This window comes from Cyberlindnera jadinii (genome assembly GCF_001661405.1).
Source record: "Cyberlindnera jadinii NRRL Y-1542 unplaced genomic scaffold CYBJAscaffold_15, whole genome shotgun sequence".
Lineage (NCBI taxonomy): Eukaryota > Fungi > Ascomycota > Saccharomycetes > Phaffomycetales > Wickerhamomycetaceae > Williopsis > Williopsis jadinii.
The window spans coordinates 146,161-161,018 of NW_017963666.1; the positions used below are offsets into that span (position 1 = coordinate 146,161).

General features: G+C 44.2%; 4 protein-coding genes across 4 annotated transcripts in view; 2 read left to right on the plus strand and 2 right to left on the minus strand.

Moving 5' to 3' along the window:
* Window positions 1-1,149, plus strand: part of SPA2 (Spa2p) — a gene marked incomplete at its 3' end in the record, with an annotated part of 4,223 nt that extends 3,074 nt beyond the window's left edge. The window contains exon 2 of the mRNA XM_020217417.1: window positions 39-1,149. Within this exon, the coding sequence (XP_020068679.1) occupies window positions 39-1,149 (1,111 nt within the window). The remainder of the gene's footprint in view (window positions 1-38) is intronic.
* Window positions 1,150-2,456: 1,307 nt separating this feature from the next.
* CYBJADRAFT_131308 (C2H2-type zinc finger protein) lies at window positions 2,457-2,660 on the plus strand (the record flags this gene model as incomplete). The annotated part of the gene is made up of 1 exon (XM_020212978.1): window positions 2,457-2,660. A coding segment is annotated over one exon (204 nt), but the record flags the coding sequence as incomplete, so codon positions are not given.
* Window positions 2,661-5,582: 2,922 nt separating this feature from the next.
* RAD9 (chromatin-binding protein RAD9) lies at window positions 5,583-8,706 on the minus strand. Its single transcript, XM_020217644.1, has 3 exons — window positions 8,472-8,706; window positions 7,391-8,411; window positions 5,583-7,303 (listed from the first exon to the last, which is right to left on the minus strand). Exons 1-3 carry the CDS (start codon window positions 8,493-8,495, stop codon window positions 5,628-5,630), a joined length of 2,721 nt encoding a protein of 906 aa, XP_020068681.1. The 5' UTR covers window positions 8,496-8,706; the 3' UTR covers window positions 5,583-5,627.
* An 84-nt stretch (window positions 8,707-8,790) lies between these two features.
* On the minus strand, window positions 8,791-10,148 carry SPR28 (septin SPR28; the record flags this gene model as incomplete). Its single annotated transcript, XM_020213439.1, has 2 exons — window positions 8,791-9,102; window positions 9,145-10,148. 2 exons carry the CDS (start codon window positions 10,146-10,148, stop codon window positions 8,919-8,921), a joined length of 1,188 nt encoding a protein of 395 aa, XP_020068682.1. The 3' UTR covers window positions 8,791-8,918.
* Between the last annotated feature and the right edge of the window lie 4,710 nt (window positions 10,149-14,858).

Genomic DNA, 14,858 nt, shown 5'->3' on the forward strand with positions numbered 1-14,858 from the left:
CCTGCCATACCTAATAATGAAGTTATCAACCTTGATAGTGACTTCAGCGAAGATGATACAGTGATTGAAAAAGTTGAACCTTTGAAGACACCACGTTCTGATATCTCTACAAGATCGGTGGGAAAATCTGAAAGTGAAGCACCAGTGATTAGACATGTCAAGGTTACGAAGAAAGATTTGGGTGATGCAAGTCCAATAATGAGTCCAGGTGCATTTCCGAAAACAAAGACTTCCTCGGAGTCCTCTCCAAAATTACCAACACACTCTGAGCCAACACACTCTCAGCCAACACACTCTAAGCCAGCGCACTCGTCATTTTCGAATTCTAAGCGGGAGCTAGACCAGACTGCAGTATCGTCTCCAAGCTTATCAGAATATCCTACAACACCGTTACCAGGGACACTGTCTAGTTTCCCATCAAGACACGATGATGATGGTGATGATGTTGTTATTGAAGCGAAGAACTCAACACCAGTGACATCCTCAACTCCTCTGGTACCAAAGCACAGACCATCACCATCCTCAGTACCGACATCAATGTCATCACCGGCACCGGTGTCAACATCAGCGTCAACGCCAGCACCAGCAGTAGCACAAGTGCCAAAGTCACTGTCAACTTCATCTGCGTCTGCGACACATCATGAGAACCAGCATCAATTCGACGAGGACAACTTTGACGTTGATGAGTTTGACATTGATAATCCGGATAACACACTTTCTGAGTTGTTGCTATATCTGGAGCATCAAACCGTAAAGGTTATATCAACAATCCAAGCGTTATTGAGTGCTATAAAGCTTGCTGATTCCACAAAGGGTGAATTGAGAAACGATTCCAAGGCCATCAACGACGTCATTTCACAAATGGTCCAAGCGTCTAGCACGGCGATGAATCAGAGTCGTAATGCACAGTTGAAAGAGCATGGTGGATGGGTTGTTGACAGTTTAAGCGACTGCGGCCGTCGTATGAATCTGATGTGTACATCAACTGGGGAGGGAGATGAAGATGACGACTATGCCGATAAGAGTTTCAAGCAGAGATTGGCGGGCATTGCATTCGACGTTGCCAAATGTACAAAAGAGTTGGTGAAGAGTGTCGAGGAGGCCAATCTGAAGGAGGAAATCGAACATTTGAATGCAAGACTTGGATGATATGGAGAATGTCTTAGCTCCCACAAAGTACGTGCTATATATAGAGAACAATTTCGTGATTTACAAGCTGATATAATTTTGTCTTTTCCATCACCCTTTCCCTGTAAATTAATACACCAATACTAATCTATAGACGTATTGTGAGGACACAAAAAAGTCCTAGTCTTTTCTGAAAGGACCCAGCGAGGAACCTACCGCCCGCCCCGCCTCCCCAAATACTAGTCCCTCCAAAAGACTAGTCCCTCCGAAGCAACCTCACCTAGGACAATGGCGGCGTGTGTCCCCCGGCTGAACCAGTCACCGATAGTCACATCGTCCTATAAAATTCCCCGCATTGATTACCCTTTTTCGTTTAAGCGAACGGTTAAATAACGTAATCCATTACGTAATCTCCACATACAACCCGCGTTGTGGGGGTACTTCGTGATAGCTCTCTCATTCCCCTTTAGTCCTCGTATTTTTTGGAGGGGGGGGGACCTTTTGTTGATGATTGACGTTGAGTATGTGCTTGTTGATTTTGTTGGTTCTTTCGGTTCTCTCGTGAGTTTCTAACTGAAAGTGAGAGAGAGAGAGCGAAAGAAAGAAAAGGAAACAAACCGCAGTTTCGTCAACACTGGCTTATTGAAATCTAAAGCCAGATTGTGAATTGTTGTTTGAAAACCTCCCCATTCCTCGTACTCAGAGCGCATAAACACTGTGTGTATTTTGCCCTTGCTGTTGTTGTTGCGGTTGCTGTTGCTGTTGCTGTTTGTTATCGTCCAACGGCGCTTACACTCGAAACCAACTTGCCTCCGTATCGATTCATCCCGTCCGCGCTGAATACTCTATAAAGCAGGACGCTTTGCCTCACATTCGATTCCAGCACTCTGGACTAACAGCGCGCCTTCGACCAAACCACTGCCCATACAAGCTGACTGTGTGTTACCGCTGTGTGAGACTTTACTTCCTTGTTGATAGTTGCTCCATCGTTTCATCCGCCGCCGCCCATACCCTCTGTTGTGTTGATCTTTTGTTGATCCTTGTTGATCTTTGCTGTGCTGTGCCGCCCTGCCTGATTGTTGTTTCTGAATCTCCGTGGCTGCTTATAAAACGGAAAGGCCTAGCACAGAAGACATTTGTGCGTGCACATTTGATGATTCACAGCGAGGTGTGTGCCATTTGAAGCAATTGAAGAACCCCCTCCCACCGTCCGCGGGAAAAGAGACACTTATACACGATATACAATGGATGGTACTCATCAGAACGCTGCACCGCCTGGACCACAGCACAATGGTGAGCACAATAGCATCGCTCCGGTACCGGACCATATGACCTGTAACGGTACCACGCCTTCTGGCAGACCCCGTTTGTTTGCGTGCGAGGTGTGCAAGCGAGCATTTGCACGCTCAGAGCACTTGAAACGTCATGAACGCTCACATACCAAGGAGAAGCCGTTTGTCTGTGGTGTTTGTCAGAGGAGATTCTCCAGAAGAGACTTGTTGTTGAGACATGCTCAGAAGCTGCACGCTGGATGTGACGATGCCATCAAGAGAATGCGTAAGAGGTCGAAAAGGGCAAAGAAGAATGATGGGGAAGACGAAGGAGACAGCGCCGGTGTTCCATCGTCTCAAGGAGACTCTAAGAGAAAGAAACCAAACAGCGAGCAACAATTGCCTAGTACTGGTAACCTTCTGGCTGGCGATTTCAATTTCTTCTTTGCAACGAATAACGATATTCACGGTACGCAGTACGGTACGCAGTACAGTTCGATGATGAACTTTGACGTGGTTCCAAGAGTTAGACACTCCTCTTTTAGTGCAGCCTCTGGTAATAACTATGCAAACGCATCTGTTGGTCAGCAGAATGCTGTTGAATTTGCTACGCCACAGCTTGCACCTGTGGATTTGATGTTGAACAATCAAGTTAACGCATCGTCAGCAAATGACTCTAACAACCAATCCCAGAATTTTGCACAAAACTCTTGTATGGATACAAATTCACACCTGATGAATTCATTGGGTTTGAATAACCAATGGTTGGATCCATTACCAAGCCTGCAAAATCTACCAAGTTTGCAGTTTATCAACAACTTCTCCTTGAATGATTCCTCGACTAGTACAGGCCCACTATCATCAGCGATTAGTTCTACTACAAAGACAAACAAAAAGGCAAATACAAGTGCTGCTAATCCTCAAGAGACACTCAAGGCTTCGCAATCAACAAGTTCTGCAAAATCAGTTGGCTTATCTAGCTCAAATCCTCAAAAGAAAAAACCGTCGGACTCGAATGACGTTTTTGGATACTCATTCTATGACGATGACTATGTCCTGGGAAGTCAGATGGAGGATTTCCATTCGATAAAACTTTCCTACCCAAAATTACCATCGACGTATCTCCAAGAGACTGCATCCTCTCCTTCAACGGTACACAATGCTCAATCATCACATAATACGAATACTAATGATTATATCCTTCTTTCGGATCTTGAAGTTCCAAATCAGGCTGAGAAGATCCTCTCTGTGGGATACTCTTTCTACGAAAATAACGATTCTACAGCAGGGAACTCAAACGGTCTGGGCTGGAGAAACCCATCACCTTCTGTCTCCGATAGTCCACCAGTTAAGGAGACTCAAACTCAACCACTGGTGTCGAGAAGCTTACCAAGTATGTCATTGACGGATTTGTTCACCAATTCAACCATTGATCGCATCAACAAAGTTATGAAGAGATACCCATTTGCTGGCTTGCCACAGCCACAACTTCCTACGGTGGAGTATTTGAACCACTACGTTGATAACTTTAGAGAATTGTTCTTGTCGCACTATCCGTTTATTCACAGAAACTTGCTCAACGAGGAGTCGATGTACAAGCATACTTTGAATCCTGAAACTCCAAAGGATTATGCTCCAACCATTTGCTTACCTTTGTTGATAGCTACTATTGGAGCTTTGTATACGAATCAGAAACAACATGCAGCAGATCTGTACGAATATTCAAGACGCTGCATCCATGTTTATCTCGATTCAAGAAAGAAGAACGATGAGGCTGAAAAGAATACAACCCATAATTCTCCTCTTTGGCTTGTACAATCTCTAGTTTTGAGTGTTCTATATGGATTGTTTGGTGAGTACGATGAATCTGACTTGAGCATTATATTGAGACAAGTGAATGCATTGTGTACTTTGGTTAAGGTTTCAAGATTTAACCTGTGTCAGTTCAACCATGAGAATATCGAAATCAATGAGGAGTATTTTGAGGACTATATAACATACCAGTCTAAAGTGAGAACGGTGTATATGATCTTCAACATCTCATCCATGCTCTCGTGTCTTTATAACGTGGATCGGTTTATCGGTTATAAGGAGATTAAGTGTGACTTACCGGATCTGGAAAGCTACTGGAACTGTTCCAACTTACGAGAGTTCAAAAAGGTTTGCATTGAGTGTAACTTGAACTACAGCTTAAACTCAGAAAAGATATTGAACGATATGGTTTTTAACAACCAAATCAACTACAAAGTTTCAGAGTTCGGGTCCATTATCATTATGAATATCTTGTTACAATATTTCTTCACCAACAGAGATAATGCACTGTCTAATTATTCCATTGGTATCTCCCCGGATCATATGAATGCCTCAAACTTGGTCAAGAACTACTTGTGGGAAGATATGGTTACTGATGTGTACTCACAGATGAACATGGAGTCTGTTGTTCTTCGTAACGTTGCTGTGATTCGATCTATGATGATTGACTTGTCACCAATGAAAGAGGCACTATGGTCACGTTCTTGGGATAAGGTTTCATCGGAATTTCTATCTCTAAGCCCTAAGACTGACGATTTGATTGACGCATGTGATTACAGTGTTAGAACTTTGAGTATGATGTTCATCAACGATGTTGAATCAAGCAATTTCAAGAAATGTGTGTCATTGAGTTTGCAATGGCTGTTTTTCAACTTCTTCTACATTGCCAAGTTCTTGCACAAGTTTGAACGATTGATCTTGAAACAAGTGTTAACTGGAGGACATATCAAACCACATGAAGCTAGGCTAATGCCTAAATTCTTTTCTATTTATTTGAAGATTGCAAAGTTTTTGGCTGATCTTGAGCAATTACTTACACGCAACTTTGAATATCACGATCCAACGTCTCAACTCGCATTGAAGCAATTTGACGCTTCGAAGATTACATTTGGATATCAAAGACTTGTGGAGGCCCACTATCCGAAGGATGTCAATATGGATAACGTTGTGAAGATTGTTTCGCTACGCCTGTCGCAGAATGTTTTAAGGATTGGTGAGTTCGTCATGTATTATATATATAAGCATGAAGCAAACTTCAACATCTTTAAAGCTCAAAGTGAAGGCTTGCGTCATCTTCGAGTATTTGTTGAAAAGGATCTTGCTTGAAAAACTATTATTTATTTATTGTTGATGTTATGCTCTTTGACGAATTAATTTATGACTAACAAAAGTACTATTCATCCATGTACATTCCCATCATATGCTTAGCACCCTTGATTCCCATGGATAGCCACTTATTATACACTGAACTAGCCATTCCCAATCAACATGCTGTACATTGATGGTGGGTTGTGAAGACCTTCTCTTTGCTTCAAAAGATTTGATACTCTTGGGTATTCTTGCCATAGATTTAGCGTAGAGGTAAACGTACTCTTCATCACAGCACTCATCCAATATATCTGAGTCATTGATGAGCTTTACATGACGGACACGAGCACCAAGTGCCCTGAATACAAAAGTAGATATCTCTGGTTCCATTTCGGTCATCAACACCAATTTCCCTTCCAAAATCAAGTTATTTTGTAGCTGATGCACCAACGTTAAGCCACTCTCCCAATTTCTGATAAATCGTGATATATCTGCACTCACCATAACATCATGGAGATGCTTAGATTTACCACTGGGGAGTAGATAGCTTCTTAGATTGGTCAACAGAGTCGACTGCGCAGCGCAATGTTGAAGATACTCGTAGCTTAACACAGGCCATCCAAGTGATAGTGACTCGAGGAACTTTGGGTATCTATTAGTCCTTGAGGTTATTAATGCTGCAAACGTCTTAGAGCCAAATGGATCATTTCTAGCAACTAATCGTTGCTCCTCTTCAGAGTATTCGATCAGCGAAGCAAACCCGTCTTGAGCCAATGAGCCACCATTCTCCAGTATCAACTTTTCCAACATAGCCTTCAGTGAGTCGTCAAGGTTGGTTAGGGCGAAGATACAGCCATCGAATAGCTCAGACTTGACCGTTGTCTGCTCGGGAACTGTAAGCGATACCTCTTGATCCAATATGCTATGTTGTCTGGTGGCACGACGTCTTTGTAGTTCCTGTTCAGAGCCGACTCTATCCATTTTTGACCATTCCTCAACAGACATCTTGATGTCCTGTATAGCAAATCTCCATTCCTGTGGAGTCTTCTTATTCTTGTAGGTATTCTTGTTCTTCATTCTCTTCTTCCTGACTTGTTCTACAACAACAGTATCGTATCCTCTCATGCACCTGATAACATCATCTGATGCTGAGACTCGTTGCAGTGCCATAACAGAGTAGAGATTGTCGTCGTACTGTATGGTGTCTCCAATTCTAATGTCCAAAGGTACGACACCACTAACATATTGAACCCTATCGTTGAACTTGACCTTAGTACCATAAGAGTCCTCGCCCACGATGAGCCCAGGGTAGTAAAAGGTCTCGTACAGAGACCAAACACTCTTATGTGAGACTATATCAGACTCCTTCAGGAACAACTGTGGTTCTTGCTCGAGTGTGCTTTGAGGTACGTTCCTCAACTCCATTGTGATGTCCTCATCATTGGTTTCACTCCTTGTTGTGAGGGCAGATAGTTCAGAGCTTGAGATCTGGTCATCCTTGAGCCTTTTTGGCTCCTGTGATGATACACTGACAAAAGCTCTTTTCCTGCCTTTTCTTCCTCTTTTGATAACTTCATCATCATCATCATCTTCGTGCTGTTGCAAAACAGTTGGGTCTTCGCCTTCCACAGTAGCGTTGACTTTGCTTTCGTCGTCTATATCGCTGAACTCCTGTGTTATGTTCAACACCATATCAGGATTTTGACTCTTCCTCACAGTAGATGATCCCATTGCTTTGATTGCTGGTACTTGCCTCGAAGGTGTCTCAATCATCGAGAACTCATCTCCTTTTTGACTCGCACTGTTTCCCTGTGGGAATGAATTGGTCCTTATACTTAACCCCCTTTGCGAGTGCCTCTGTGGAGGTGAGCTCTTTGTCAAATGGTGGATCTGATCACGAGCTCTAACCACTTGTAAGCTGTCCTCAGCTTGAAAGCTTCCCAGGTGACCTGAAGACTTGTTTCCCTTTGTAGAATCGCTGAAAGTTCCATCTTCATCTTCCGAAACCACTGGTGAAGACATCCTATTATTGTCGTCCTTGTTATTATTAGGGGTTGGAGAGGCATTCTCTTCGTTGTCTCTGATATCGTCAGTGCTATTGTTAAAGGTAGAATTCATAGCAGAACCCTCGTCATCCTCTGGTGCGGTCCCTGGTATCTGTAAAGCAGCTTGTGAAACATTACTCAAGTTGGTCAAATTGGCCTCACAATCGGCAACTGTATCACCTTCTGCAATGGAAGCATCCACATCAACCAGGGACTCATTCTGATTGGACAAACAGTCCTGTGTATCGTCATACGCCAAAGACGGTACATCAGCTGGCTGAGTGTCAATATCTAGCTCTGGCTCAGCTTGTTTCCGTCGAAGTCTGTCAAACACCTTGTGGGCAATGTCGCCAGGTGTATTTATCACTCTCTTAGATATGGTGTCTGGTGTCACTGACGTTGTAGAGTTATCATTATCGTCGTACAAGAACTTCGAGTGTATTGGCGTCTCCTTCAATGGCTTTATCTTATCAGTCGCTGGTGTGTCTTCAAACGGATCAGCGATCCGATTCAGCCAGGGACTCTCCGCATTGGGCAGCTTCAGCTGCTTAAATATAGCTGAGGAGCTTGTTCCCTCGTCACTCGGCTTCGAATCGGAACTCGAAGACTGCTTAATATCATCGTCATCAACAGCCTCAACTGTCTGCTCCAGAGCCAACAGCTGCTGTGTATCAACCCGTCCACCCTCCAAGGACGAATCCACCAGCAGATTCTCCTCCTGCGATCCCAGCACCCTCAGCCTCCTCATCTGGGAGTCCTGAGAGTCTTTGATCTTAGCACTCGACAGAATCGGCAAGGACGTCCCATCAAACACATTGCTCGTTGCTACTGCTTCGATGACTTGTGTCTAGTAGCTCTGTTAGTTGATCTCCCTCACTTCTCTCAGACAAAATCGTAAAAAACTCACATCCTTGAGCCCAGATGAGTCCATCGTGATGTTCAGTACCAACGATCGGATCACTCAGACGAATACCAGCTGAATACCACCGTCAACATTAGCTGAAGTGCTGTTTACATTTCGAGCCTCCGGGCCATTTTCCACTTATGTCTTTGTTGCCCGAACCGGTTGTTGGTGTCCGGGTGTTATGGCGTTGTGGTGTCCGGGTGCATCATAGCTGTGCAGTGCTATCATCGGCACTATCAACCTAACAAAAGCTGTTAGCATTCTCAGTGGTCTGTACAGGAATACCAGTTAACAATCTCAATAGCTGCCATATTCTCTACTCTGCTAGCTCAATAGTTCATTAGTTCATACATTGGAAGCAAGTAAATACACAACAGCCTTCAGTAGAAGAGCTGATGACTGCTGGGCTCAAAACGCACAGTATAATCTCCAATGGAAAGCTCGCACAGGTCAACCAACAACGACGCCAGCAGACCCGGGTGTTGAGTTTGGAGCTGGTTCACAGGACGAGATCCTTTTAAACTTGGAACTGTGGCGGAGGCGACTCTCCAAGTTGTTCAAATCGGCCATATATGCCTCCACGAGCTTCTTCTTACGCTCAATCTCTCTCAAGGTCTCTTCGTCAATGACGGTACTACCGTCACCTCCCACTTCCAAACTGTGAAAAAGATTCAACAAAGAAGGCTCACTGTTGAGTAAATTAACAGCTGGTACAGCAGCTGTGTTGCTATGCGTTGTTGTTGGTCCCACGGAGGCTACGACCCTGGAATTGATACTGTTCATTCCTTCAGTAGTGGCCAACTTAGACCTTCTATAGTTCTCGTATAGTAGAGTATGTGTGGTGTCTTTCAACTCTTGTAGATGCGAACCAAACAACACGTTTCTCAAACTGGTGAAGTCGCTGTGATCTGGGTCTTCAACTTTCAAGGTACCCCATGGGTATCTTCTCACATGGCAAATGGACCCTTCAATCACCTCTGTATCGTAGGAGCCGCAAATTGCAAACGGTAAGTTCTGTCTCAAGGCATCAATCTCAGTTATGGTCTCTGGGTCATCAGAATCTATCGAGAAGTCGTAAACAGGGATCCCATTCAGCTCTATGTCCTTCGAGATCAACTGTTTGTTCAACGTGAGCTCTTCCTGTGTTAGGGAGTCCAGCTTGGATAAGACCGGTATGACATTGACCCTCGTACTAAACTCCTTCATGGCAACAACATCCAATTCACGTAGCCCTCGAGAAGTTGGCCGGATAAAGTACAACAGCGCATGAGGTCTGCCATCTTTGAACTTAGCATCACGGTCGATGCGACACTCCTCGTTCAACATCAGATCAAACTGCAGCTCGAGGTAATTGACAATAACCGCAACACATGAAGTGTTATCAATGTTATCTCCAAAGCCTGGAGCCATGATCACGTCCAAGCTTATCGGCGTCGAATCCTTCTCAGCAATGTTCACATGTATATCCAAAATATCAATACCTGGGTTCAAATGCGAGTTCTCAGGCGAAACCGTCACAGTGTCCTTCCTGATCACGTTCTGATTGCACAAAGTGTTGATGAACGAAGCCTTCCCCGTGCCCTCCTGGCCACACACCAAAAGAGTAAAATCAATGCCCTTCTTGATATTTTTACGACGACGAATCTCTTCCGGTGATTGATATTGATTCTTCTTCCACATTGTCCAAAGCACCCCAAGAAGCTCTTGATGTAGAAATCATGAAATAAACCATCATCATCAACAAATAGCACAAAATGACAACAAATTCTTTTGTGATATCAACACCAAAACCATCAAGACGAGATAACACAAACACAGCGTCCAATTGTGCACCAACGCTGTAAAACCTGCCTGTGGTGAATGTGCAAACAAAACAGACTTCATTCGTTATGTAAATGATATTATACACTTAATTCTATGCTGTTGATTGTTCTTTTATGCTTGTTTTAGTCTGACTCCAAGTCACTCAACTCGTTGCTTGATTGAAGATCAATGTGTTCTATGATGCGTCTCAGCTTTCTCGCGTGATCACCTTCATCTTGGCCCTTACGCTTTCTCTGAGCTCCCTCTGGATCAACCTCTTCAGTGTTTGAGCTTGTAGCTGTGCCGTTATTCGGCACAGTTGATGCTGTGGTATGGTTGGAATCGATGGTTGAAGATTTTACGGGCAAGCTTTCACGTTCTTCAAGTTTGGAACCCAGTGTTCTCCCTTGAGAAAGAGTGCTTTTCTTTAATCCTTCAACAGTCTGTTGGCCTTGCACAGCATTTTTATCTTCTTGAGCTTTTTCAGCTCCCACAGTCACAGGCTTCTTCATGGAAGGTTTTCTTCTCTTCTCATCATCAAAAGAGGCAGCAGACCGTCTACCAGCCATTCCCAGATGCTTTTGAATGCTGCTCACCGACGCTGGCCATGACTCAGCTGGAGATTGTTTGATATGAGTGTCCTTAGGTGAATCTGCCTCTGTTCTCTGCTTCTTCTTCTCTTCTGAGAGTGTAGATATTGATCCCTTGGAAACCTCAATCACACTCACTCTGGTTTTATTTGGCATCAAATGAGCGTTCTTCGTAATACTCGGCCCTGAGTTTACAGACTTCATCAACGGCGATCTCGGTAACGGTGGTAACTCTTTCTTCGTATGGTTTGCCTCTTTTTTCATCATTAATGAATGCAGTATTGAAGTCTTAGGCTCTAAAGGTCTGGTTTCGGTATCTGCTATACTCTCCGATGGCTTCTTCCCTGGTAAAACTTCAGGCACTAACTGAGGTTTGTTGGAAATGGCAATGGCTAGATCACTTTCGGATGATTTAAACTGCTTTGGAGACGGTTTTTTCCCATCATTGTTCTGCAACTCAACAGCACAAGGCTTGCGATTCATATTATTGCCAGTGCTTGGAATTAGTGGTGTTGTAGTAGTTGTATCAACATGCGAATCAGTTAAACAGACCTTGCTGTTGGCATTAGACCCTCTTGTCTGTTCACTGAGAGGCTGTGTCTCAGTCAATGTATGCTCCTCAACTGCTCTCCCTCTTTCAACCATGACTTGTGGCTGAGCTCCCATCAAAGTTGACTCCTCTAATGACATATTCACTGTTGTATCAGCAGCTTCGTGGCCTGACTCCTTTTTATCCCCTTCCAGTGGTTTGATCACTGGCAGTGTGTGTTCTTCCGAGCTGAACCACCCAATATTAGCCTGTTTAGCTGTATATACTGCAGTTCTCTTTCTTTCGTGTATTGGGCTTGTCAGTGTGGGTAAGTTCTTTAGCTCTGCATCACTTGAGACAGTGGTGGTGGTGCTGCTGGTGATCATATCAGCAGAATTGCCGGCTTCACCAACAAATTCTTCACAGCATGCAGTTCTGATATCATCCTGTACAATGTTGCCAAACCCACAGAAGTCAATCTTTCTGGACTCAGCATTCTGCTCCTCTGAAATGTACTTGTACATTTCCATCAACAGTGGGACGTTTACTTTGAACCCTCGGGTCGCAAAGAAGTTCTTTGGCCACTTGAGCTTGTTATCGATTGCAGATGCAATCATCATAGCCACCATAACATCCTCTGTTCTGTACAAAAGACACACCTGAGTGTGCACAGTCATATTCATCAATGAAAGTGCCTTGTTCGGCAAGCACACAGTTGATAGCGAGTCCCAGAATGCCACAACGTCATGGTCTGAGGAGCTCATCTCAAACTTGTTTTGAGGGTTCTTTTCCATGATCCTCCTCATCTGTACGTGCGGGTTGTAAACGTTGAAATCGCAGCATAGAGTGTCCATCACTATGAGCTCGCCTTTCAGTATTCCATCCTTCCATTCCCAAAACTCCTTGCTATACGTGTTCAGGCTCTTCTTGAACTGCAGCTGGGCACCTCTCAATGCGATCTCCGTGCCCGTCTTGTGTAGTTCCAGCACACGCGATGCCAGAAACACCGCAACGGCACATGTGTACAACTGATGATTCCCTGAAGTGATGGGCACACGCTGGTAATACCGTTGCAAGTATATCGTCGCCAGGAACAGCTCCGCACCTCGACATATCTTCAGATGCCTCATGAACGAGTACATCTTCTCCATCCTCGCCATCTCCTCCCTCCTCGTCATGCCGCTTCTCACGCTAGCAGAGGCCATGATCTGCTCCCTCGTGAAGATCCAGTCGTTCTGAGGAATCGCGATATGGTCAGGCCAGTACTCCGACTCGTCTCTGTATGTGCCACCCATCTCTTTCACCGTCAACAGCGTCGTGGCTCTGTGTTGTTGTCGCTTTGTAGCTGTGAACTCCGATTCTTCCCGGTGAACTTTGCTGAGAGCTTTAATACCCGTTGTGCTGGCGATGGAGTTTTTTCATCTCTGCGCGGTGATTATGTAATCAAGATTGAGATGTGCTTATGTAAGCACATCATTGTTAGGGGACGCACCATAATAGCGAGCCCTGGATGGTGTGTAAATGCACCATAAACACCATTTTCAGTGGTTAGTTTACGCATCAGCTTGATCAGTTTGTGAGATTTGTGCAAGTTTTGTTCGCAGACCCGTCAGCTGGTGTTTCCAAAGCCAGCTTTGGTTCTATGCTGTGCAGCATTTAACTCGTTGAGACTCTTCTATGACGACGTTCCACTTGGGAAAGACGTATAGCCTACACGTTACAGAGACCGGTACTGCCTGGTACTGTACATATATACAGCTCCCAGTCTTCTTACAATTGTCCTCTCGAGGCTGTACTGAATTCATTCAGCGACAGCTTTCTCGGGTGTGTGACGTCTGGATTTGGAGGATCGCACCACTGGCTTATAGAGTTGGTATCCAACATGATCTTTTTGGTTAGGTTTCATAACATGTGTTGGAAGCTGCCGGCTACATGTTACAGCTTACTGTAAAGCTAGGACAGCTTCTGCAGTCTTTGAGGTAATGATGATATCATCATCAGTATATCTTTGGAAGGTTGAAGTCGCTTAGGTAGATGCATGTAGAAATAGGTTTATAGGACCCATTGTGGTTTCTACATGGTATATGTAGGCACTGGACTCAGGTCCCACACTTGCACCCCCCCCCCCCGCTCATTTTACAAGAAGGAACTGGAAATATTATTCAAGAGGTTCAATTAGGCGGACATCTGATGCACAGTTGGACAGTCAAGATGCCCATGAGGGTGCACGTTTCACCCAGACAGTCAAAAATGGCATGTTTTACAACAATCTAACTAAGTTGGAACATCATCAACACAGCAACGCGCTGATTCATGGTTTACTGATGTAAACAATTCTTCTCTCAAGATCAATTCAATGAGCTATTTTGTTATATGTCTTTTGACCACATACATGTTTTGTCACTCATTCATTTTGAGATTTACAGTTGATGATTTATACCTGTGAATCTTGGGTTTCTCCCAATAATAAATAACAGGCGACCACGTAACATCAACAAGCTTGGACCGACAGTTCGTATTGAAGAGACAAGCTACACAAGCTGGTGGAATTCACTGAGTCATATCTGAGCATGTTTCAATTGAAGTCTAGATCTCTTGTGATACAGGTATAGCCACTCCTGTATTCTTCGACGCCTAATCAACTCAATCTTGCGGGATGCAGACAGAAGAACATGTCGATCTGAGGAGAAGCCTTACCTCGTGTAAATGATTAACATTTAGTCTGGACTACGTGTCACATACTCGTGAGGATTCGACCTGTATGCAGCTCTACCAACTCTCTAAGGCTTCTATATCACGAGATGTCTCACAGCTATCTCACACATTTCAAAAGATACACCCCCATGGCCTCGACCATCCAATGAAGTAGAGTCAAGATTACAGTGTGTATATGCACCATGTAAATAAGAGACACCAGTTCGACTCTCAAGCCCCCCTCTTTCCAATGGGTTCAGTTTATAATAAATCGTACGAGGAACACCTCATAGTAGACGTCGGCTTAGGGAGCCATACGCCTATCCTCTATTGGTCCACCAAACAACACTGGGATGGGAATAACGTAAACATTCATAACAGCAAGCTGAAGCAGTGTTGATAAATCAAATCTCAAGTGATGTCCGTTGAGCTCAGATCAAACACACTATCCTGGGAGTGTAAACTGTAATCTCACCATAGACCGGCCATTCGCAATTGCATCGACTGTAAAATATCCCTCATGCACAATAGTGTTGGGTACATGGTACACAATGCATCACGATGCTTTTGTATAACAGTTCGCTGGTGATCAAGCGTATCTAGCACATCATTAATCGTCAACCTTGTCCCTCTAAAGTAAGGTCCGTGCTGATACGCACAACTGTGCGTCAGTTTGCACTTGGTTAATTTGACTCAAGCTCTCTAGCATAAACTATGCGAGAAGCGAAAACTGTGCATTTGAGATTGAGTTCGTTACGCACTCCCGTAGATCTT

Coding starts and splice junctions, on each gene's coding strand:
- RAD9 (XM_020217644.1), bottom strand. CDS start 8,495: ATGGACTCATCTGGGCTCAAGGAT. Junction 8,412..8,471: donor ACTCATCTGGGCTCAAGGAT/GTGAGTTTTTTA, acceptor CAGAGCTACTAG/ACACAAGTCATCGAAGCAGT. Junction 7,304..7,390: donor GATCCACCATTTGACAAAGA/GCTCACCTCCAC, acceptor GTCAAAAAGGAG/ATGAGTTCTCGATGATTGAG.